This window comes from Ammospiza nelsoni, chromosome 4 (assembly GCF_027579445.1).
Source record: "Ammospiza nelsoni isolate bAmmNel1 chromosome 4, bAmmNel1.pri, whole genome shotgun sequence".
NCBI classification, from domain to species: domain Eukaryota; kingdom Metazoa; phylum Chordata; class Aves; order Passeriformes; family Passerellidae; genus Ammospiza; species Ammospiza nelsoni.
In genome coordinates, this window is record NC_080636.1 from 68,660,162 (window position 1) to 68,685,911 (window position 25,750).

Consider the following 25,750-nt stretch of genomic DNA (forward strand, 5'->3'; position numbering starts at 1 on the left):
ATTAAATTAAAGCACAAGAATTGATGAAATAAATTACCAAAGGGCTCCTCTATGGCACCCTGAGTAAATAGATAATAACAGATGTAAGTACTTCCTCATGGAATGAATGCACCATGACAAAGCAGTGATCTCCAAGCCAAGTGATGAAAATCCAGCTTTTAAAGACTTTTACACTTACCCGCCTACGGCAGAAGGGCAAGCCCTGTGCAATGATGCTGATGCTAAATATCTTCATCACGGTTTGGTGTGGTAGAGGTTCTTTGGCACTTTTAAGATCAACAGGAACCAAGCCATGGTTGATGGCAGTTTTCCCAGGTTTGGACATTTTATCTTTCTTACTTTGTCAAGTCTACTAACACTGCAAGAACATTGCTAAAAACTTTGCTTTAAAGTCACACAATTTTTTTTTTTAAGTTTCAGATTGGTGAATCAGCTCCCCACAGGCTCCTGCCTCTGCCTCTCAACCTTCTCCTGCCAAGTGTCCTGACCTGTCTGCTGCTCAGTGAAGTGCAAGCTATCCTAGTATAGACAGGAATTAAACCACCAAGGGGCAGGCAGACTGCTCCCGTCAGTCAAACAGCTGGTGGACCTCCCCTGCAATGTCAGAAGAGCCCTTCTCCAAAAAGGGATCTGCAGATTGAAAAAGAAGAAAATCATGACTGCCTGGAGTTTTAGTAAGCACAGCCACTTACACCTGCTCTTTAAAGGAAGAATTTTCTTTTAATTTTGTTTTGTTTCTAACAAGCTGCCATTACGCTCTCAGAAAGGGAATCCAAGGAGATTGCAACCTTCAGAGGGTAGCAGTGTTGCTGAAGGATCAATTTTATCATGCCCTCAGCAGATTTCTTCTGGACTGTCAAAAAAATTAAATTAAAAACTGATCTGGACTTTGCTGTTCCTCAACCATGCTCTCTAAAAACATAACATATTGTCCAAAAGTTAAAGAAGAAAATAAAAATGGATTTTTAAAAATTGAAAAAAAAAAAATCAGCGTCTTCTAAAAATTGGTACAAAACTAGCTCATTTAATGAAAGTAGATGCTACACTGTGATTTTTAATTCCTTCCTCCTGGCTTTCTTTATTTAAGTACAGTACTCCAGTCAGCCTTTCTTCCTCTCTCCCTGCCACTGTAGGGGAAGCAGCATCTGGGTGGCTTTGGGTCTAAGGATGCAAAAGTACAGTAGTTTCCTCTCTTCTGGCCAGCTCATTTGCCATGAGTTTGGGTACCAGTTTGCTCAGGCCTATCCATCACACCAGTGGAAATTAGGAGGGCTCTTCCTCCAAGAATATAGCATCTCTGGAAGGATATGGGGAGAGATCTGCCTGCCCTTAGCAATCAACCCAAGGCCCATTTTTCAGGAAAAAAGTTCTTACTGCACTGAACAAAGCTACAAAGCAATGTCTATTACTCAGATTTTCCACAATTAGTTTACTTCCATTTTGAATAATTTCTTGATCAAATTAGCTTTCCTAAAATGTCTCCATATGTTCCCACAATCCCCTTCCGGCGCCTAAAATTGGACACATTTCTTAAAAACATATTCAGATTCTGAAAACATTTTAGAGCAAAACTAAGTAGCAAGAAACAAAAGCGTGTGAAAATGTCTTATGAAACTGCTGATAAGAGATGCAGAAAACCATCAAGGCTCTTGTAGAACTGAGTCAGTACAGTCCAAAACACAGTGAATAAACGACCATTAAGAAATCTTACAAGTCTCTTTATGCACAAACCAGCAAAGATAATTAACTGTATAATTATGTCAGGGCAAAAGAGGGAGTGCAGTAATGCTTTAATGCTTGGAGCACAACAATGCAACTTGACAAAAGACAGCATTAAATATGACTGTATTAGCATTTCCACTTAGCCCTTTCTTTCCCCTTCAAAAGCCAAGCTGTAAGCATGTCTCATTTGCATACAGAGGGCCTCCCTGACCAAACATTTGCATGTGGAAAGTTTTTTATGGGAAAAAAAAAAAAAAGAAAAAAGGAAAAAATCCACAAACCTAACATTTCATTGACAGTTTAAATACATTACAGTAAGCACCTACTTATAACACAATATTTTTCCCAGACAAACAAGACAATCCTTATTTCTTTACAGATGTTGCATACAGAAAAGCTGTGACAGAATGCTGGGGAGCACAGTATTTTCTTGCACAGATGGCTGGTTTTTTTTTCTTTTCTACCATCCCATTCATATGTTATTCAAAAGCACATTTAGACATAAATTTTCTTCTAAATACTCTTTACATTTCCTACTTCATACTTCCCGCTAAAATTCCAAGGAACAGTTTACCATTAGCCTGTACACAGTAGTAATGGCATTACTTTATAACTTCATTCTGAATTATTTCAAATTTTATACAAATACTAAGTTTTCACTTGACTTGTATGCTTCAGAATAAGTATATCAGAATTTTAGTTTTATTAAAATAAGAAAATTTCACTGAAGTACTCGAAAGAGGGAAAAGAGCAGCCTTTTGTTTTTACTTTGAATAACTAAAGTGAAGAACAGAACCAAAAGTTCAAAAGAGATCAACCCACGTACCCTACTGATATGATTCAAAAAGAAGCCACAGATCAATTTTCCATTTCTGATGAACTAGTCACCATCTCAATTGTTCCAGCAAAGTGTGAAGTTTAGCAAAATGTAATATATAATGCAATTATATAAACATAACTTGACATCAGATCAGGATCAGATACAACATTCTGTACAAAGCAAGCCTTACTTTCTCCTTCAATAAATAGTCAATATTTTGGTTAGTTGCATACAGAATTCTATGGGTGCACTCAGAGAAACTGAACTAACTGCTGAAACTGCTGAACTAAATTCAGTTTTAAGAGTATTTCGTTGCACAATTGCTGAAAGAATTTGACAGTGTGCCAGACCACCAACTGTTATTAGTTGATACAAGAGCCTAGCATCTTACTACTTTACAGGCTTACTCCCCCCACACTTTTAAAAAAAAATATTAGCTCATAACATGAGTGCAAAACAGGAACATAACTTGGCCCATTCACAGATTTACATACAACTGGGGAATAAACAAGACTCAAGTTTTGCATTCTCCAAGCACTGCTCACCACACCAGTTCCAGTCTCAGGTTATTCTCACACCTCTGAAAAAACAAAACTCAGGATTGTCAGCCCTTCTTCTTTTGTTCTGAGATAAAGTCCCAATGGTACATTGTTTTCTCCCCAGGAACTTCTATTCTACAGTAATTCCACAGGGACACACTTCTAGTTCGAAAAATAAGATCATGTTCATAATTAGTGCAGTCCCCTTTTAGGAGATAGAGCCATGGCAAAATAAGGCACTTTTTTGTCCAATGTGAAATTACAGAGCTAGATTTCATACCTAATCATAGCAATAAGAAAAAAACTTTAGTTTTTACCTGTCTCTATTTTCCCCTGCTTTTTTATCACTGTCCCCTGGAAAAAAGATTTGCTTTAGCAGATGAGATCTTGTCCCAGTTTAACTTCCACTTATCATCACTCTAGTTTTTAGTCTTGTATTTGATACACATTGCTGACTGTAAGTATCATTGTCTTACAGTAATGTTTAAAGGTCCCAGGCTAATGCTGGGAAGTTATAAACTTTTAATAAGTGAAAGCCCTTAGCCAGAAAATAAAACACAGTCTTAAGAGAGAAGACAAAAGTGGTGAAGGTTGACTGTCTGAGAAGTGTCAGAAATACATTGCATATAGTAGATATCACTTATTTTTATATTTGTACAATACATTTATATTATAAACGTAATTCTAATTTAAGCTCCAAATGTAAAGCTTAAACAGCCACTCTCTGTCACTTTTATCTTCACAAGTGTGTACTTTTGCATTATTTGGGATGAGAACATGGACAAAGCTGACAAATGCGAAATTATGAAAATTTGAGCTTTAACACTTTGTAATACATTTTACTAACATTCTGTTCCTAAATATAGTTGGGCTGATTTCCAATGGTGCTCTGAGTGCCTGCCTGTCCTTTTAATCAGAAGATCACATTTGAAATGAAATCACATAAAAATGCCTGTAAAACTAGTATTTTTAAACTCAAGGCTATCATGGACTTTCATCTGACTGTAAACATAAGAATCCAGAGGACTCCTGTTTCTTTTTGGACAGTCCAGTGAAGAGATACCTGTAAAATGAAAGCATGTACAAAGCAGCAATAATCTTTATACCTTCCAGTCAGAGTAATCCAAAGTCAGCTTTTTTGGATTACAAAATTAACTAGTTTGTTCAATACACTGAACTCAGGAAGGCCATAATTTTAAGACATGGATATATGAAATTATCCCTGCACTAAAAACCAGTTCATGCAAACTTCCCAGAGTTTTCTTCTAGAGTTGTTTTGCATACTAACATTACTGGAAAAAAAACCTAAACAAAATTATGACATTTGCTATGGTAATGGAACAGTACAAGACCTAGAGAAACCTGAATGAAGTATTTGTAAGTATAGAAAAACTAAAATGCAGATAGCAGAACCCCAGACAGGTTCTCCACAGTTCTTAACATCGGTGAACAGCTGCCCTCAAATGGATAAAGCAGAGAACTGCAACATTTCAAAAGTCACCTTCTCAAATTAATCCTACTAACATAAGAATCCTTTGAATATATTTGATAATTTATTTCCTAAAAAGATCTGTAGTAAGCTCTGGATAGCTGTAGCATATAGAATGCACTATAATTTACATTATACATAAGCCTTATTATTCATTTGATATTCATGCTGATCCCTGCCCAGGTCTAGAGAGACCGAGAAGCAAAGCAAGGCATCCTTCACAACACTATCAGCAACTCACCCAGCAACTGTGGTCCCAAGTTTATTTATGTGAGGGATTTCTAATATCAATATACAAGCAGTTTTCAAATGACAGATTGTATATTAGCCTGCTTTGTGCAGATTAACAAATAAATTGTATAGATAAAAGGCACTGCTGAGCAGAAGCTAACTGCAACTATATTACTGGTGCTGGATAGGAAAAAAAAACCTAATTGCTCTAAAATGACTCTGTTGTGTCCAAGTTTACCAATACAAAAATCTGCACATATAAGAAAACATAACGAAGACTTCTGAAGGGGCTATGAAGGAGATCAATGGGGAGGACAATTTTGATCTTATGAGATCAAAATGTCCTAAAACATGTACACTTGGATAGTATGCAAAAGGGGCAAAACAATAAGTAAAACATGCAAACAGATGGCTTTCTCCATAGTCCATGAAAAAAACCTCAGGTGAAGACCTGCAGTAACACAAGCAAGAGAAAGAACAAAGTCTTGCTCCAGGTTAGATTATCGTACAAATTCAAATTGCACTTGAATTACACTATAGCTTCTCCAGGGCCTTATGGTCCCAGTGTGTCAGGGCACCTACATGGAAGCATCCCTCTGAACAGTCCAGACACAGCAAACCTTTATTTCAAGCTTATGTGTCACTAAGAGTGTTGACTGATAAGTGGCTTCTATGGTGTAAAGGAAGGAACAAATGTTGACCAAACCTGTATACATGATCACAGCAAAACCCAATTCCACAAGGATTCAAAGATGCCTAAACAGATGATGGTCACCTTGAAGACTTTCTCCTCAGCAGTCTCTTCCATTTCCTACCTACCTACCCTCTATTTATCTTGCAAATTTGTGTAATATTAATACTTTTGCCAAATCATGTGAAAATTAGCAAAGAGATACATAAGTTCTGGAAAGGATGACAGACAATGACACGTAAATTCTCAAATGCACAAGCTTTGTTTTCTTTGGCAACAAAGCTTAAGAACACAGTGAAGAAGAATCCACATTTTCTTAACTGGGATTAACTCAAATGATAATTCTTGGTCATAATTCTGACTCTGAAATCATATCAAGGCATTTATAAACTTCTGTGTCTAATACAAAAGAGCTACCTTACAATTTTTGCTGTGGAAGAGCAAGGAGCTACACCATGGAAGATGGTACAACTTGTATAACACTCCTATATTGAAAAAAAAATTATGAAGTTTCAAAAAAATATAGGTAAGGATGATTGTAAAGTGCTGTCTGGCAAAAGACTTCACACTGCATAAGACAGCATTCCCCGAAGTCCACTAGCAGAGGCCAGGGAAGATGAAATATCAAGCATATCAGCAAAGGGGAGATCATCACATAAACATACCTACTACATATTTTTCATGCCTATGTGCATGCTCATAACTGTTTAAGCATCCTGGCATTTAAGTGTGAGTGAACAGAGAAATAAAATGAGACTCAAATTTGACCTACTGGATTTAAATACTCATGTATGGGGAGCCCAGCAGCAAGTCAGACTAACCAATAGCAACGATTCACTACTCTCAGTTTCTAATTGGAAACACCAGTTCAAGTGAGTCTGAATGAAGGTCACCCTGTAAAAAATAAGATCTCTACTAGATCTGTTCAATCCCACAGCTGATCCTCTTTGTAGCTGAAAGGAAACAAAAACATCCAATGGAGACTCTAGAAGGGAAAAGGACAATACTAGCACTTCCTCCCTTCTATCTTTGGCCAGTTTTTCAATAAACTCTTCAATAAACTGGCTATAAAATTTGTCAGGCTTGTGAGCTCTGAAATAACTCCTGTAGGAAATAAGTAGGAAACCTGAAAATTCTCAAATTTTGCTGTTGCTAAGTCATTTTTCCACTAGATTAGCAACTGTAAACAGCTCTCAAAGCAGCCAGATGCATGAAGAGACAAACAGTGTTTAGAAGTGGAGAGCAGTCAAGACCTCTGCCCCTGGGCAAAACAAGCTGTTAGATCACCCCTCTTTGTCCATGCAACTCTTAGCATGTGACACTGGTCCCAAAAAAATTACAGCTTCCCAGGCATCTCAACAAGAGCAGAATTCCATCTCAAAAGAAGGGGAGGGGAACTTGCAGGTACATGCAGCTATAGGTGTGGGATGTGCCCTCAGTCAGGACGGTACTACACAACAGAGCACATTTGCATTCACAGCAGGTAATTTTTTGTCAGGTCTCATGGAATGTTTATGAAAGCAACATAGACTGCCTAGTAAAATGCATATTGATGAGACAATATAGTATCAATACTAATGATGTTGTCATAACATTAAAAAAATAGTTAATCATGAGCATCTAAATAAAATAATGCCCAACTTACCACGAGCATCTAAATAATGCCCACCTTACATAACCATTTTACACTGGAGGCCTCTATTATCTGGCTTTAGCCTACAAGTGCCCTAATTTTATGACTGTATTTACCACACTATGGTGTCTTGTTGTTACTGTCCCTTTTATTAAACTATCTTTAAGGCACGTGTCTTCATTTCTCCAGTTAATATTTCAGAAAATATTTCAGGTATGCAACAGAAATCCAGCTGCATCATCTTGCATTTTATAAATATTCCAGAAATGTCTGCCCAGTTTTCATTTGCTATAACATGATTTGTTGGATAAGCAAGTTTAACTCTTTAGTCTAGTCAGTGTTGCAACAGCTGTTAAAAAGAATTTCTACAGCTGCTCTGCAGGAATTTATTTGCTGACCACTTTTTTATGCTGGTTTTGCACCTTTAAATAAAGCCGAGACAAGAATTGAGAACTGCAACAGGTAGAGAAGTCATGCAATATTTAACACTGGATTAAAATGCAAGTCAAATTCCCAGCTGAGGATAAGCTGGGGGAAGGGAAAGCAGGTGGTTTTTTTACTAAGGAGGCTGCTTTTATGAAAAGGAAAGATAGGAAGCTGAAAAATTATTTTCCATACTGCAAAATTCAGCTTTTCTTATCATTATATCACCCATCCATGTAAAATGCAACACTTCAAGTGAGAAATTCTCTACTTATATACCTACACACACATAAATGCACAAAGCAGTACCAAAATACCGAAAACATGTTTATCAGTTTCTGAATAACGTACAAAAACCACTGACAAAAATGAGGTTTGGACTTAGACTTTTCTTTCTCTATACTAAATGGGAGCAAGAAAAATCCCCAAAAATATCAAAAAGGCATCAAAATATTTTCACCACCTTACACATTTTTTTTTCTTCTGTAGCAGAATTCTATCCCAAAACTGTTTATTCAGCATTTTAAAAAAATTCCTGACAACACTCTACGGATTAGCTAGACTCACGACTGCCAAAATAAAAGGTTGAACAGTGCAAAGTATTATAGTTTGTATGCTTGGAACAAAATTGTTCTCAAGACCTCTTTGGAGACAAGACTATTTTTCTTACCAGCACTGTAAAATACACATAAATACACATTAATCTAACAAATGCAGCAACTGATTATAACAATGGCATTCATTTGATAGCACAAAATTAAGCTACATAATCCTTTTCAGCTGGTAACAGCATACTGGAAAGGGGTGTGAGGCTATTTATAAAGCTCAAGATATGTGAAGTAAAGAACGCTTAGAGCACAGAAAAAAAGCAGGTAGTATGCAGAAGGGCTGGCATTCTTGATTGGTATGGTTGGCCAAATCCAGCCCTGAGCTTACTGCCATTCTGAGACTAAACCCTGCCAAGGAATTCTGATTGGCACAGTGTGGGAAGAGTCGGAGTCTGTCTAGAGCCTGTCCTCCAAAAGACATACAATGGAATACCTGCAGCACACTTGCTCCAAGGCATAGAATAGTAGTGGTTTACACCAAAGTCAAAATTTGTGCAGAAGGGAAAGTGCCTTTGAGTACCAACAGCAATTGTCCTTGCTGTGGATGATGTCCAGCTTAAAAGTTGAGGGACAACATTATTACATTTGGCAAGAACTGATCCATATTGAATGATTTTTGGTCTGATTTCTTCCATTTAGCTGTGTCACTTCTACTTTCTTTGCTTTATTTTTACTATATTTTTTTTATTTGTTTTAATTAAAACGCACATTTTCTCCATGTTTTAGAAAATCTGACCAAGGCATCCCAACTGAAAGAATTATGAGATTGGCAAAAAGAGTGTTTATTATTTGTTGCCTTTAATTTTTTTTTTAGCACTCAATATCTTTGGGCCAATAATGATCACAGTAGCTGCCATCCTTAAGGGACACTCCATAAGTTAAACGAGAAGAGCAAAATTCTCCTGCCCACTTTGAAACATTGACTGGGTAAGAATGAGATTTGCACTTACAGGAAATGTTGCTAATACTTTACTTGAAAGTAGTGATGACTTTTGATGATGAATTAGGTGGAATTTATCCCTGCTGGCAATCCATGATGGAGATAAGTACATTTTCAACTTCACAGAGGGGCCAGGGATTGAGCAAATGTATTAAAATTTTATAAGCATTAAATGAGTAATATGTCATGACACAGCTGAAAAGTATAGCCAGTGTCTTCCAAGACTGAATTACACTGAGTATTACTAAAATTCCCAATTCACTCCTTTCACATTATGCAATATACGGTCAGGTAGTAAAGTCAGTAGAAAACACCACCTTTTAATAAGAACAAAGATTTTAAAAAGCCAGGTTTTACAAAGAAATAGTTTGTTTGAACCACCTTGATTTGGAATAGAAATCTCTGCACTTCTTTAGTAAATGTGTCCTTCTCAGATCCTCTCCCTCTTCCCAATTCTTGTTACCAACGAAAGAAACAAAATTTAAAATTAGCAAGAAGAGTGAAAAGAAGAAATAAGACAGAAGAAATGATGCTCAATAGCAATGCTTTCCACTTGTATTTCACTGATTATTATCAAGATACCCATCTATCCACTAGAACTAATTATTTCCTACTTTAAAATCTCAATGCCACTTAACTATATGTAATAGTACATCAAAAGTTGTGCCATACAAAGTGAAGGCACATGAAGATTTTTAAAATACACATATTTTATAATAATTTGGTTAATTCCTGAACTTGTTTGGCCAGTAGAAAATGGGCAGAAATATCACAACTTCTGCATGAAGTTTAGACAGCATCTTCATTAACCATGTCATGGAAAAAAAGGGAGAAGGTGCTTGTGACAGAACAAACCATTTATAGAAACACCTGTTCTAGGTTTTTATAACAGAAATTTCCCCAATAAACCAAGCTGTAAAACATTCACATAAACAAAACATAGCAGCTCATCAATAAGTTACACAAAATGCACAGTATATCATTACTACCCAAGCACAGCTGCATGCACGGATCAGACACCAGGCACTAGCAAAGAAGAGCAGTTCATGTGTCAAAAATCATCCCTTGTGGATGGACATTAGATGCTGTCTATTCAAACATTTGCTGACACAGCTTGGAAATCTTGTTTTTAAGCATTCTGCCTGTTCAGAAATCATTAAATTAGCAGAGAAATTGACATTGTCTAGTTTCTCTCCTTCTACTCGAGAATTTATAAAGGTATGTAAATTCCTTCACTGTGCACAGTTTGCTGAATAGCCACATGTTCTGAAGATAATGAAAAGTCTCCTAAAAAATAAATAGGACATACTGTAATCTGCAAAATAGCTCTGAGTGAGAAACATATCAGAAAAAAATTGTTAGTCCTGCAGCAGGTGTTAAACTTAGTTGTGGTCTTCAGATCAATTTCGAGACCTTCAGCTCCCTAAGCTAATTTCAGATCCCATGATTTTAAATGTATAAACATCAGCAAATGCAAGAAGTTTACTAATCATAATTTGTTGGGTTTTTTTTTTACATACACTTCAAATTCATAGCTAAAGGAATATTAACAACCATTTGGGAAAGGATGTGTGAACAAAACCAAAAACTAACTCACCAGCAGAAGTTTTACTTTCCCCACACTTTGATTCATCATTTGCATTAAATTTTATAATACCAACTTCAGTTAACCTTCAAAAGGAGAATCAGCTTATAACTGACAGGGCAACAGCATCCACTGATAAATGCTCAAGAAAATACAGCTGTATCACTACAGACTGGAAATATTTGGGCTAATGATCACATCAGGCAATAACATATGCCACATAGTCAAGAACAACAAAAGGAACAAATGGCATATTTAAGTGGGGCAGAGCTCCCAAATGCATTTGTTAGACAAGTCACATATCCCAACAGAGTGAGCATACTGAAAGGATTCTGAAGCACATTTGAATGATTTCTACTTCATAATATTGTTGTCTTATAATTGGTGAGGTGAAATAGTACTACGGCACATTTTTTTATTTCTTCCCATTGAGAAAAAAAACCAAAAGCTCATTTCTCATTTTCATTTTGACAGCAAAGATGCAGAGCAAAAACCACGTGGGAGCTGAATATTGATTTCAAAGTCTATGAAAAAGTGTTGGACAACAAGGTGCTGCTTCAGGTAGTTATCCTGAAGGCATAAATTTAATTTATTCTACATAAAGTAAACTGATATGGAAGTTTGAGTAACATATTGCAAGTACCTCCCCAATATTTCCCTTTAGGGAGCAATGCCTAAGCCAAGCAACCGAAGGACATTTCAAGTATATACTCTTAGTAATAACCAGATTACTACAGACATAGCCCACATATCTATAAGCAAACTTCATGATCCACTTACAGAGTAGGAAAAATGAGCAGACAGCAATTATGCAACACATTATTTTTATGTACAAGTGAAGGTGTAGTAAAATTCTACTTTAAAAAGTATACCTAAACTTCTACAAGACTTGAGCAGCAAATGAAATCATAAATTAACACAGCCATGTAAAAGCACAGGAAGTAAAAAGTACTTTTCAAACAAAACACTGGTATTTGTAGAAAAGCATGTTGCAGGTTAGTAAAGTTGGAGAAGTGACTTGCTATCTACAGAGAAACAAAGAATCTGCATTCCTTCCATGGATGCTTTAATATTTAACAAATTACATCTAATGACAGTTGTGCAACCTTTTCAAATGATCCTGCATGTGTGGAATGATGAGCACTAAACTGTGGGGTATATAAATTAGAAAGAAATCAAAGGTTAGAAGTGTTTTTTATATTAATCTCCAAGTATGAATATTTCTAGTTATTACCACCCAATACAAAAAACAAGGTTCTGTATCAGAAAAGTAAAAAGTAAATATATTTTAAAACAACAAAACTTGCTTGACAATAACCAAACTGTCATGGTAGCGCAAAAGTAATTCTGACTGGATGTTATGAATCACAGAATCATTGGAAGGGACCCCTGGACATCATCCAGTCCAATTCTCTGCTAAAGCAGGTTCATCTGGTGCAGGTTGCACAGGATCATGCCCAGGCAAGTTTTGAGTATTTCCATAGAAAGAGACTCCACAGGCTCTTTTGACAGCCTGTTCCAGTGCTGTCACCCTCAAAGGAAAGTTTTCCCTCATTTTCAGATGCAACTTCCTATTTTTCTCTTTGTGCTCATTGCCTCTTATCCTGCCACTGGGCACTACTGAAGAATCTGGCCCCAATACCTGAACATCTCCCCTTAAAGCATTTGTATGCCTTGACAAGATCCTCCTCAATTAAAAAATACAATCATCAGAAAAAGCAATACAGAAAAAAAAAACTTTTTTCAGTCAGTGCTTTTTTGTTGCCTTTTTTCAACAATCATTGAATGTGTAGTCTTTCTACCACAGCTTTAGGCAAGTTATAACTTAGTTTAAAACCCTTTAAAGCATTAAGTGAAAGGCATGAAGAATCTACATACCTTGCATGTGATTATTGAAAAAACAATAGGTAAAAAAATCAATCTCTTTTTGTAATATGAAGTTTTTTCTCTTTCTCCTGTGTACTCAGAGCAGAGAACTATTGCATTCTCATCACACAAGCCATCTGAAAATAAGTTTAATTTTTCTTTTAAAGGAAACATTCCTACAACATTTCCTATACTGGAAACATATTCCTTGACAAATAAAAAATACTGAGTCCTGCTCCAGTTACATTTATTCCCTACACTTAAAAAACATGCTTCAGGCTTTTAGCTGCAGGAGCAAGGAAAGGAGCACAGCACAAGTCTGCATAGGGAGGGCTGCAGCAAAGCAATAGCAGCCCCCTCTGCTGCCCAGAGAAGGAGAAAAATTATTAACACACAACACACACAAACCACCCTCCACCTACACACACTGCAACTTCTTCCTAATTCCATGTACTGCCTGTAGACACAAAAAAACCCTCTGTTCCCAAGGATAAGCTTTCTGTAATGATCTTTGACTCCTCCTTATTCCCCTATCCTGCTTTTAGCCTATCAGTAATTCCAACAATGACTGCAGACTTTGACACACGAGTCCTTTTCACCTTGCATTTGCACAGAGTGCCCAGTGCAATCTTAGGTTTCCTCAGTTTAAAAAATTCATCTGTCTTTCCACCCAAAGCCAGAACCCCCTGAAAAAAATAAATCCTTCTTATCTGTGTGGCTCTACATAGAAGCTTAGACCAGGCACCTTGCAGCAAAAATCTGTCGCAGCCTGCACTGTTTAAGAGCTGAAAGCTCTTTATGTGAGCAGGGCTTTAGATTTAGTTCAGAACTGAAGAGATGGGTATTTAAGCTGCAAGGGATAGGTCTTCCTGTGGTACATCCTCTTCCAGCTCCACCCAAGTCAATCCAGCTCATCTGTTGTATCTTCCCTCCCTCCCATGTCAATAAACAATCAAGAAGAGGCACTCCTGAACAGCACCAATACTTACACTTACACAATACTTGTGACTTACAACCAAATGGATAGTATGGAATAAAGTATGGTAGGGGATGCTGCAATCAAAGCACCCTGGTTTCACATGAAAATTAAACTCCTTCTCAGCCTTTACCACTGTTGTTTGTAATATATGTTATGTATTAAATGTATCCATTTAAAAAAATCTTATTACCTTTAGTAATGAAGCAAATGCTAAAATATGACAGCTTCTGAAAGGGTATCAAGGTGGTTTTTGCGGTTGTAGATGCAAGTATACAGTAAGTTCTCATCTTCATTTTAGCTAATCTGTTTTCAGTTTCCTTGGAAGCTCTGCTAACCATCACAACAATCACAACCCACAATTCTGCAGCAAGCAAACCTGCATCTGAAGAGGAGACTAATTAGTGAAGTTATTGGAGGATTCTACACACACGAATGTCTGACCCCTTATGAGAAGTCACCATCACAATCCAAGTAGTTAACACAGAAATAATATTTCATATCCATATAACCTAATTTGCTAGGCTTTACGATGGCCTCAACAGAAGAAAACAAAATAAATGTTTAAGTAAATTGCAAAGATTCTTGGTGAACAGTTGCCCAGAAGGATAAAGCATCTCACATAAATGGACTCAAACACTCCTTCAGAAATCCCTCCAGACAAGCAGAGCAGACAAAAGTGTTTTCTGAAACCCCGAGCAAGAAAATGGCTACACACCAGCTAAGAATCTCCCTGCTCCACCTGCTCACTTGGATTTTAAAATTCAGGTCTTTACATAATACATTTCACTCCTGTTAGTCTGATATCAAGTGGCTACTTTGCCTACACCATAGAAATCTGTGACAATATTTGCTGGAAATAATGCAGCTAATGCTTTTCATGAATTCATGTGTTTAGTTTTTTTTTAAAGTGTTTATTTCCTAACTGAGATGGCTTCAACATTAGAGACACAATGTTAAAAGTATTATGTAATGTTGAATTTTAGATAAATAAAAACTAATTGAACAAAGTTTAATTCATAGGAGATTGCTTACAAGTGATCATGACTTTTTTCCCCACAAACCAATTCCCATCAAACTCAAACCAGAGATGAATGAACTTGTAAATTACTGTAGCTGTTTAGAAAAAATTTCTAAGATAATCAAGAAGACAATGCTCCTGTATATATAAAAAGCTTGCAGCAGTTAAAGAAAAACAACTCATCTTAATGGGAACAAAAAACATCAATTAAAAACAAAATATTTAAGTATATTGAATTAATTAATATTTTAAAACTATGAAACTGTGAGTTACAGGAACAGTTATGCAAACAAAGGCCAAAAAAACTGAAACAAGGTAAAGATTGAACCTATTATGATCAAAATATATTTAAGAATCAGAACAATCAAAATATTTCAGAAATACTAAATAAATCCATAGATTTACAGGGAAAAAAATGGAAAAGTAAACAGAGTACAACCTAGATAACCCTATGGTGAAACCCAGGTGTCAGTACAAGAGAAAATAACAGTGGTTGTCATAAAATAGGATTATAGCATTGATGACATTTTCTTCCACAAAATCATGCTGGTATCACCTCTGTCATAAACACCAATTTTGATAAACATAAAATATTGCTGTCATGATACATCTGCTAGTACTACAATTTCAAGAGTATGAGCACAGGTAGACAAACTATTTAAATCTCAAGTAAGCAAGAATGATAATTTACATGAGCAATTTCACAGTGAAGGCAACTGCCAGTAATACATTCTTGTCCTTGCATTGCAACAGAATGCCACATGTAGAGGGATAAAAGCATTTAAGTGCAGTTGCTATGAAATATGGGATGTAAGAGTATTTGTTTGCTTATGCTGTGGTTAATTGTTACCCAACAGAACTGAATTAATACAAAGTCCTCACAGAGCACTGGAAATGGATGCCACAAATACAATGCAATCAGTGAAGAATCAGCATCAAGAACATGTTTTTGTCAGACTGCTGTATATATTTACTTAGCTCTCTTGTGCTATTTAGTATTTTTAAAACAGATATGACAGCATTTGACAAGACACAGATCAACTGAAGTAAAAATTAACAAACAGTAAAGGGCCTGACATGTGAGAAAGCTCTGGTCACTTTAATACAACTGAGCACTAGTTCTGTAGGTACAAAGGACACAGGCCAACCTTACAGAACAGAAAGCTCTCTGAAAAAGGCTTGCATCATATCATACAAGTCAGTCAAACATGAAATCCCAATGTATGGAGTTATTTGATATATCAATAGGTAAATACATCTCATAAACAAATTTTAGCTGTCCCTGGCACAGCTGCTACTTCATTTTAATTGCAGTTCTGATATCATAGAATCATTTGGGTTGGAAAAGGTCTTTTAAGATCATCAAGTCCAACAATTAATCTAACACTACTACAAGTCAAAGCACTAAAGTCCCTAAATGCTACATCTACGTGTCTTTTAAATGCCTCCAAGGATGTTAACTCAACCTCCTCCCTGAGGAGCCTGTTCCACCCTTTTGTGCAAGGAGAGTATCCCAATATCCAATCTAAATCTCCCCTAGTGCAACTTCAGGCCAATTCCTCTTGTTTTATCACTTGTTTTCTGGGAGAAGATGCCAACCCTCACCTGGCTATGAAAGCCCCCCTCCTTTCAGGTATTTGTAGAGAGTGATATGGTCTCTCCTGAGACTCCTCTGGGCTAAACAACTCCAGCTCCCCCAGCTGCTGCTCACAGGACCTGTGCTCCAGAGCCTTCACCAACCTCACTGCCCTTCTCTGGACACGCTCCAGCCCCTCAGTGTCCTTCCTGCAGTGAGGGGCCCAGAACTGGACACTGGGTTTGAGGTGCAGCCTCACCAATGCTGGGGGACAATCCCTGCCCAGGTCCTGCTGGTCACACCATTGCTGATCCAGGCCAGGATCCATTGGCCTCCTTGGCCACCTGGGCACAGCTGGCTCATGTTCAGCTGCTGCTGACCAGCACCTCCAGGTCCTTTTCCATGGGGCAGCTTTCCAGTTGCTCTTCCCCCAGCCTGTAATGCTATGTGGGGTTGTGAGCCAAGAGCAGGATCTGGTATTTGGCCTTGCTGAGCCTCACACAGTTGGCCTTGCTCATCAATCCAGCCTGTGCAGATCCCTCTGTGGAGCCTTCCAGCCCTCCAGCAGATCAACACTCCCAACCAACTTGATGTCACCTGCCAACTGACTGAGGGTGCACTGGATCCCCTCATCCAGATTGTTGATCAAGATATAAAGACATCTGTGATTCAAGAGAAATGTTCCAACACCAGAGTGCTCAGAGAAGTATCATAACAAGAACAAAAAATAGAAAAATATGCCCAGTGGACACATTGTCCTTATTACTTACATTTAAGGTATCTTTTAGGGAAGAACTTGATTGCTTAACATACAGGGAGAAAAAAGCCCCATTTGTTAAACAGCTCCTCAATACAACATGAAAATAAAAGAAAATTGTAATAGAAAATGTCATACAACAGGAAGAGGGCAGAGTAAAGGTAGAGAAGTTTAAACACTGATGATAACTAACAAAATATTAAACTAGGCTTGAGAGAGATTTGCCTTGCTGCACAGTTTCCTGTTTTCAAACAGTGACATTTTTCACAAAATAAGCTTTAGCTTGCACAGAAGTCAACACAGAGCAGCCTATTTTATGCAGGAAATCATGGAAGGTAACCACAAGGATCCTTCTGGATTCCTGTGTGGTGCTGGTAAATGCAATGAAATCCTTCCTGAACCACCAGCCTTCTCATTTCAAGAGCCCATGCCCTTTACTTGTGACATTTTCACAACATTATGGCAGCAATTATCAATTATTTGCACAGAGCAGTAGTATGAGGCAAATATTTTCATATATTTTATATATATCTATTAGAACACAGCATGCTTGCTGCTACTAAGGTGACAAGCAGCAAACCCAAACAGGGTACACTGTGGTGTTATGGGGGAAATATGACATTTCCTTCCTTAGTCACACAGGATTCTGAAGGTCAACAAACAGAAAATAAAATCAGATTAGAGAAAGACTTTATTCAGGAGTTTATGAGGAAAGGAAGAAAAAGGACAAAGAACAGAGATATGAAAAAAAACTTGAGTTGTACAACACCTACAGTAGTAGCAGTTGCTATTTTGTTCAGTCTCGCTATTATCTCTTGTTATTTGGTAGTGGTGAAAGTGTGCTGCCATATGTACAAGCAGAACAAAGTGTGTTGCACCAGGAATGCTCCTGAGGAGCCAGGCTTACACCTGACACACAGACAGGCAGGAGGGCATTCAGCCATCACTGCCTGTAATGCTGGCACAGAGCAAGTTTCAGAGAGTACAGCACACAGCAAGGTAATTCAGCCAGAGTTATGAGAACTGTAATTGACTACAAACACTGAGAAACATGTTTGAAAAGCTAAAAATAAATCCACCAAGTTCAAGTCTCCTAGGATGAGTTTATCCTCAACAGGTAGAAGCAGAAATCACTTGTTAACATAGCTGATGAGTCTGCTAACACTCCCTTTTCTTCTCCAAAGCAGCATATTAATTAGTCATGCTTATTTTTACTCTGGTAATTCATTCATGCTCTCACAGATGTATTTCCACAACACTTTTTAACACAGAATGTGCTCCTCTGGTTAAATATGAGTTTATTAATGAATTGGTAACATTAATGTTGCATGTTGCCAGTTCTAATGTGTAACCATCATGCTGAGCGGTGCCACCTCAAGCATCTTTCTAACTTGTGCTGATACTTCCTAAAGTTGGAACTTCCTAAAACAGAGCTGCACCATGAAAAAAAAAATCCCAAATTTGGGTTGCTACCTGGCTGCCCAAAAATTCTTGCAGAAGCCCAGCCTGGGGACAGAGCACTGACAAAAATGGCCAGCCCTCCATCGAACAGGCAGAGCAACTATCAGACCACACAGAAATTTTGCATCTGTACAAAGATCTTTCAGACATCTTCCTTCAGGCTAAACTGGCTTGTTTCATTTCATGTCAAATATGCCTCAAGAAAAGAAAGAAAAAGCTACATTCATTACTGAAATCAATAAATAAGCTTCAGAACTGGCCACCACTGAAAATTATGCTCTGCTCTGTCTGTACATAATTTAAGTATAATTACTTACAAAGCACTTCAGCAAGTTTCAAAGTCAGAGACTTAAAAACATAATTTTGAGTATAATAATTTCCTACATTAATTATTGTCCATACTGGATGCAAGCTGTTATATGATACCCAGTAAAATATACTAAATACAGGAAAACCAATGTGTTGAAATGAAACCAAGGATTTCAATAGTAGAATCCAATTCAATTCTATGAAGTATGACAGTATTTCACTCCAAATTAGAAAGCATATACTTCAGTACCCTGAAAAATAGAATTATAAATATAAAATTATATTAAAAACTCATGTGAAAAGATTACAACTTTTCAAAAATCAAATATGTTAGCTGAGATACTTAATATGGAAGTGAATTGCATAGTATCATTATTAACAAAAACACTGCTGTAGATTCCAGAAGGAAATATTCTCCCTATTTACCTGTTCAGGCGCATCTTGAAGACTGATTATCCATCTCTACACATTTATGCTCATAGTCAACCTGTTTACTTATGTTAACTGACTTGTTGTCTGTTTTTATTTTACATCAGGTTTTAACTATTTTTTAAGTAAAATTTAAAAGTTGGAGGAGGTTTTGTTTTTTGAAAGGTAAGAAGAGGCTAGGTGTTTTATTAACAATTAATGAGTAATAAAACTAAATAAATTCATAGACTTAGAAAGAACATTCTCCCAGAAGAACACTGGCCTGGCTCTCTTTCTTACTAGTCAATATCACTGCTTTCATTATTTTGCTGCTCCTAAGAGTTAATGGAATTCCTCCTTCCCAGAGAACTAGGAAAATATGGTGAACTACAAATATACACTGCAACCAATACCCCAGTAACTTCTTTTTAATCTAAAATATTAGGAGATTCAAAGAGAAATAAAAGTATGAAGATTAATTTCTAGCTTCTTATTGCAAATCTCAAGTTTTCAACTACCAGCACAGAGGTTCAAGGTCCTCACAAGCAGGATGAAATAAGACATCCTGTAATGACTTTCTAACTGAATGACTGGCTATTGTACTTTTAAAAATCTGTATTTTGTCAAGGGACTCAGCAGGCCAGCAGGAAGAACTTCATATTTCTATACTATTCCACCCTACTTTTTCATTACAATGTTTTCACCTAAATGAACCAGATCCTGTGTGAGAACACAACATATGTACAATTGCTTACCTTTCCTTCTAGCTCACTTGGAGAAGGAAAATAGAATAAATAACGCCAGGAGCGTCTTATGTAAAAATATTTATAAAGAAACATCTTGGCATTTTGACCATAGTCATCAGAATGCTATTCCTTAAATTACATAGGGGTATTTGCTCCTGTCAAATGCATGCAAATATTTTTATTATTAAGAGCTAAAACAGCATAGTTCTTGTGGACTACATAAATCCTGCACTGTAAGCTCTTTAGGAAATACGTTTGCTTCATTGTAAAACTTTAGTTTATGCTAAATATGCCATTTTTTTCCAAAATCCAAAGTTAATGAGGATTAAGAGCACAAAAAAATTCTCACCTTTGTCTTCACATAGAATGGCGATGACTGGTGAATGGGCAAGTCCATGAGGCTGTTGGAATTTGTGACACTATTACTGTTAGCATGTTCATCTTCTCTACTGCTGTCATCAGACTGATCAAAATCATCACTGTCCTGGTCCATTTCCTCCTCCTCTTCCACCTCCTCCTCTTGGTCACCAGCATGTTCATCGTCATCTTCCTCTTGGTTACAAGTGGAATCCTCATCCACTGTAATAAGTCTATTATTATTTTCTTCTAACTGCTCCTGCTGAGATTCATGCCTGTCATCAAATCCAGGTTCTTCTGCTCCTATCTCCCCATTCCTCCCAATGTGCTGCTCCTCTTGTTGTCGTCTTTGCTGCTGCTCCTCCTCTTCTACCACCCGATTCATCTGCTCCTCATCTACTTGGCTTGAGGAGGCATTACCTCGAAGAGATCCACCAGTTCGTCGCCTCTTGCTGCCCACAGAGAGCAGTTCCTGATTCATTTCCAAAAGCCAGCTTGCTACTTCTTGGACCTTGGCTAGGCTATCTGAAGATGCAAATGCTTTCACATTCTAAGGAGATAAAGAAAAAGAGGGAAATAACAAACATTACTTTTTTTTTATTAGATAAGGCAGTAAAAATCTATTTAGTTGTATTATTCTTGGCAACTATTCCAGGAAACAAGGAATAATTTCTACTTGATACACTACTAGAAAAACAAAAAAAGAAAAACTTCAGGCAACTTTCTAGCAAGAGAATTACTTGTTCTTTCTAACAGCCTGATCATAGTCTTTTTAAGCACCAGATTCAGCAAAATTCAGAAGAACTAGTTGCCTTTCTAGAGATTCCACAAGAACCATTAACATTCATGTTAACAGAAGATACAAGTATGCAATATTACTTGCAAAAAATTGTACACGGATCATTTCAAATGGTATTTATTTTCCCTGTCACTTGATTACAGACTTTGTATATTATTCAAAAAAACAAACTGCTTTTGGTCTTATGTATTAAGAGCAGCATATTTTTCAGATATAATTAAAAGTTTCATTTCTTTTTACTCTAATTTCCTTTTAGATTAATAAAGAAGAGAACACCCATTATAGAATACAGCCTTATCACTGCCAAGTCTTACACTGGCCAGAGAGAGGCCCAGTGGTCAAAAGCAGACATCACTTTGTGGCCCAGAAATGGCCCACACCTCACCTGGGAAAAAATAGATTGCTAGTAATTGTGGGGATTTTTGAAGGAGTAGTAATGTTCTCCAAAGTCTAAGAAGCTAAAATAATTGTTAAATGAGTGTCTGAGATGTTAAAAAAAAAAAAAAAAAACCAAAATTAGGTGCATTTCAATAGACACTGAAAAATACCAATACAATTTCCAAATTATTCATGCATTCAGCTACCTGTGTGCCTCCAAGCAATATATAAGAACAGGGGGCTATAACACAGACACACAGACTAACTCATTATTAAATTTGGTATCAGATTTCCAGCTATATAGCCTTTGAGGCTGGCAAATCCTGGTTTCCCTAGATTCAAGCAATGTGTTGAGTAGATGAATTCAGCCACAACTCAACAAGCCGTCAGACTCACAGGCTCTGAAAGCAGTACACGAAAGCGTGTGCAGAGAGAAATCACCTTTGTCCTTGTGTACAGAGCCACTGTCCTGGGAGCCCAGGGCCCACCCCACACACTCAGCAGGCCAGTGGTGAGAGATTCAGAAAGCACAACACCACAAACACTGCATGGGAGCACAGCTTCTGAGCCTCCTTGGAGCAGGAGCAGTAAATGTTTCCATGAGTACTTCAGCACAGGGTGATAATCTCTGAACCTCCCCCACCACCACCATCTTCCCCTCCTTTTTCTTAACCCACCTATCTCTTATAGTTTTTTAATTTGTTTGTTTGTTTGTTTTACAAAAAACCTAGGGCCTTGTATGATGTACAGGGAACATATAAACCCCAACTTTGCTCCATGACATTTGCAAAAAACATTCACCTTATTGGTTAGTAGGGAACAAAGCACCAGAAACCATGGCTGTTCTGTAATTTTCAGTGTGTTGTACCATAAAAGAAACACATTTACAGGTGGTTTTCCACTCTTTCTCTGAGGAGGATTCATAGCTGGGATTCTGCACTTCTCTGCATCTTTCTTCCTTAGGGAAGCACTACTTACATCCCAAAGACAGGGTTCTCACATTTCCACATATCTACCCAGGGGATGATTCCTCCAAATAGAACCTTACAAGATCAGTCACTGAAATATGTGTTCAAAGAAAGTACCCATTAAGCTCTGACCAGTGAATGAGAAGCTAACACTAAAAGACAATTAAGCACCACACATTCAATGGAAGGAAGCAGACACTGTGCTTGACTCGATTTTTCCATGGGAAAAAAGCTTTAGAACACTTAGGTGCATGTGACCCAAACCAGAAGCTAATGCCTGTTTTTTCATATTCAAGTGGTAGCAAAAGCAGATGTGTTTATTTTTCTGTGTGCAGTAAGGAGCATTTAAGAAAGATGCCACAAAGAGTGCACTCTAAGAGAAATGTTTTCATTTAACATCTTTCCCCAAAGCTCAGAAACCTTAGCATGTGGGAGTGATGTTTAATAACAACATTTCATCACAAGTCAAATTTAGTTGCATATATCATCTGATGGTAATACAACTTATGTATCAGGCTTGCGACATAGTTTGGGCATTATGAACAAAACAATACCACACTTTATTTTCTCAACTTGGAAAGCTGAAGCACTAAACAATGTAAAAATCAGTAGTTTAAAAAGAAAAAAAAAACTGAACAAGAGGTTTATATCTTCTCAATCTAGAAATTCTAGTTTCCATCACAAATGTTTCTCTAAGTAGCCATGGGTGTAGCTTACAAAGTTTAACTGCATTTTTTCAGTATCAGTAGCATTATATATGAAATTACTGGTTTAGTATGCACTTGATAAAACTGCAAATGCTGCATTTGTTTCAATAATTTAATGCATACTTCCAATTTGTATCTGTAAGCAACCAACATAAAGGTCAGCTTTGAAACATTAAAGTAATCAAATGCAAGAATATACTAAATGTTTAAGTGACAACAATATCACTGTTACTGTTATTACACCCAAATGAGATTCCAGCCAATTAAAAATGTACACTTGTACTAGTATATATTTTTAATTATTCCTACAGTTTTGAGTGACCATCAGTTCATGAAATTAGCTTTAGTCATTAGTGGCTTCCATTTTACTCTGCATTTGCATGAATAAACTCAATTTGTTTTTCCAAGAAGCCTGTAAAATACATTATCAAAATTTAATTACAAGCAGTGCTACATCAGAAATCATCAGTATGCAGAGAGGTGATGCATTTGCTAAAGAACAGATGGATGTACATTATCTGAGAGATTTGAAACATTAAAGCTGCCTTCTGTCATGTAAGTGCTTTCATAATTAACTACTGTCAGCTAGTACACAAGATACAATAATTTCCATGTATAAGGTAGATAGGAATAAGGAAAGATTACTATTTTGCAGGAAGAAGTGTATTTACAAATCAACTTCCAGAGAACTGAAATGATGTGTTTTCAGCTAGTACAGTGTCTCTTTCATTTATACAGTCAGAGACCAAAATTACTCAAATCAACTAAAAACCAGAAGAACCCCTGAGGAAAGCTGTTGTTTTTCCTACCTGTCTCAGACCACAAAGACTTTTTTTTTCAGACAGACACCAAAACATAGCAATGCAAGTGGCATGACTCTGCATAAGCATGCCAAACTCATCAAACTTGGTCCATGAATCTAACTTGGCGATTCTCAGGTAAGTTTCTTAACACTTGCATTGTATGGGAAAACAAAATGCAAGAAATGCCTAAGGAAAATGGAAGTCTCCAGACTGATCCAATGGTAAACTCAGAGCTGATGAAGGCATCCCACATCTCTACTAAAGATTGCATGCAGCCCCTACCTCTATTGAACATTAAATGCTGTGTTTAAGCATAATTTTTCAGCTTTATCCATTACATTTTCACAGAAGATAGATTATAAAAATAAATATGAACAACAGTTGCTCAAAACAAGAAATGCCAAGCAATACTAGAAGATTAAAGGGAAAACTGCTCAGGGTTATCTGCCACAACAGGTTGCATTCTGTACTGTGAGGATGACCACTTCACTTCCCGCTTTACTGCTGAAATATCTCTATCCTGCTAGTACAGATTAAAAAATTGTTAAATATTTTTAACCTATAAACCCACATAACTATGGGAAAATGAAATTTCCATCAGTACTGCTTGTTTTTATTTTTCCATTTTTATTACTTGAAACCATAAAGAAAAAAGAAAATTAGGTGGATATAGAGAGGTGGAGGTTGGGGTGTGGTGGGGTTTGTTTTTTAACAAACTATAACAGATTGTGAAAAGGTTTTAAAGAATTAACTTGGAAATTAGTGTGTTAGACTGACTTGGAGACTAAGTATCATGATAGCATTTAGTGAAAAGACAGTATAGCTACAGACACAAAATGATTTATGGCCAGGGGATGCTCCTAGAACAAATCTTTTGAGATTACAGATTTAGTGGACAAAGATAATTGAACTAACACAAAAACTTGTGTAGATATTTGACTAAATCTTAACACTGTAATATATCTGAGCTCTTTATTGTGTTATTTAACTGTGCAATACTGAATTCAGTTAAATAGAAAGCAAAATAGGGACATTCCACCCAAGCAAAGGATCTCCTAAGGTCTCAACATCCAAATCTACCTTCTGAAGAAGAAGTACAAGAGCCTTATAAGCACACTGTGCCCAGGAACAGCCCTGGTGCATTGGTCCCCACAAGCAAGCAGTGCAGCACTGAAGGGGCAGGGGTGCAAACCTGAGACACAGCACCCACAGGATACCAGCTCTGGGGAGAGGAAGTGATTTATTCCCAGATCCTTGCCCAAGCCTAAAATGACCCACTCAGTTGGAGCACACCTTCTCATTTAGTTTCACCCAGGTGTTCTGGGACAGCTGTGCTTCAACTCATTCTATAGGGAAGCAGTTATGGATAATCAGGAATTAGGCTTTAAAAGGTGTACTTGATCCAAGCCCAAACTACCACATGAATTGCAAATACACCTAGCAAGCCACGCCATCCAAGGCCTGCTAAGCTCATTTGAAAAAAGATGTATGAGAAGGGGATTTACAAGCAGAATCAAGCAGGTATAAATAAATAAATAACAGAGTTAACACTGAGACTGTGAACCATGTTTTACCAAAGGAAAATATATATTTGAGTTATGGCCATGATAGCAAACGTTGCAACACACTTCGAGCGAAACCCATACATGATATGTTTAAGAAAACAAGATATTGGTCGGATTACTGGCTGCACAGTTTGTATATGGGAAGGATTTTGAACAACAGCTAAGTAACAAACCAAAGCAGCCAACATGCAATAACTGAAATACAAAAATCAAATGAAGAATTTACCACCTTCTATTATAGTTCATGATAGTGGTACAATTGTACTATATGGTACAATTATTCTCATGCACGGACTTAACGAAGTTAATATAATTCAGACAAGGCAACAAATTTAACTAAAGTTATGAGCTTTAAATGAAAGTTACAGAATA

At 37.0% G+C, this 25,750-nt stretch overlaps 1 protein-coding gene across 2 annotated transcripts in view; it reads right to left on the reverse strand.

Annotated features, from left to right (window-relative positions):
* FBXW7 (F-box and WD repeat domain containing 7) overlaps positions 1–25,750 on the reverse strand; it is a 178,664-nt gene that overhangs the window by 81,013 nt on the left and 71,901 nt on the right. Inside the window, exons 2-3 of one of the 2 annotated variants that reach the window (XM_059470673.1) lie at positions 20,151–20,708; positions 18,714–18,898 (exon numbers count right to left, since the gene is read on the reverse strand). In XM_059470673.1, the coding sequence (XP_059326656.1) occupies positions 18,875–18,898; positions 20,151–20,639 (513 nt within the window). In that variant the 5' untranslated portion in view covers positions 20,640–20,708 and the 3' untranslated portion in view covers positions 18,714–18,874. Of the gene's footprint in view, positions 1–18,713; positions 18,899–20,150; positions 20,709–25,750 lie in introns of those variants that run through there. The other variant, XM_059470670.1, reaches the window with a different exon arrangement.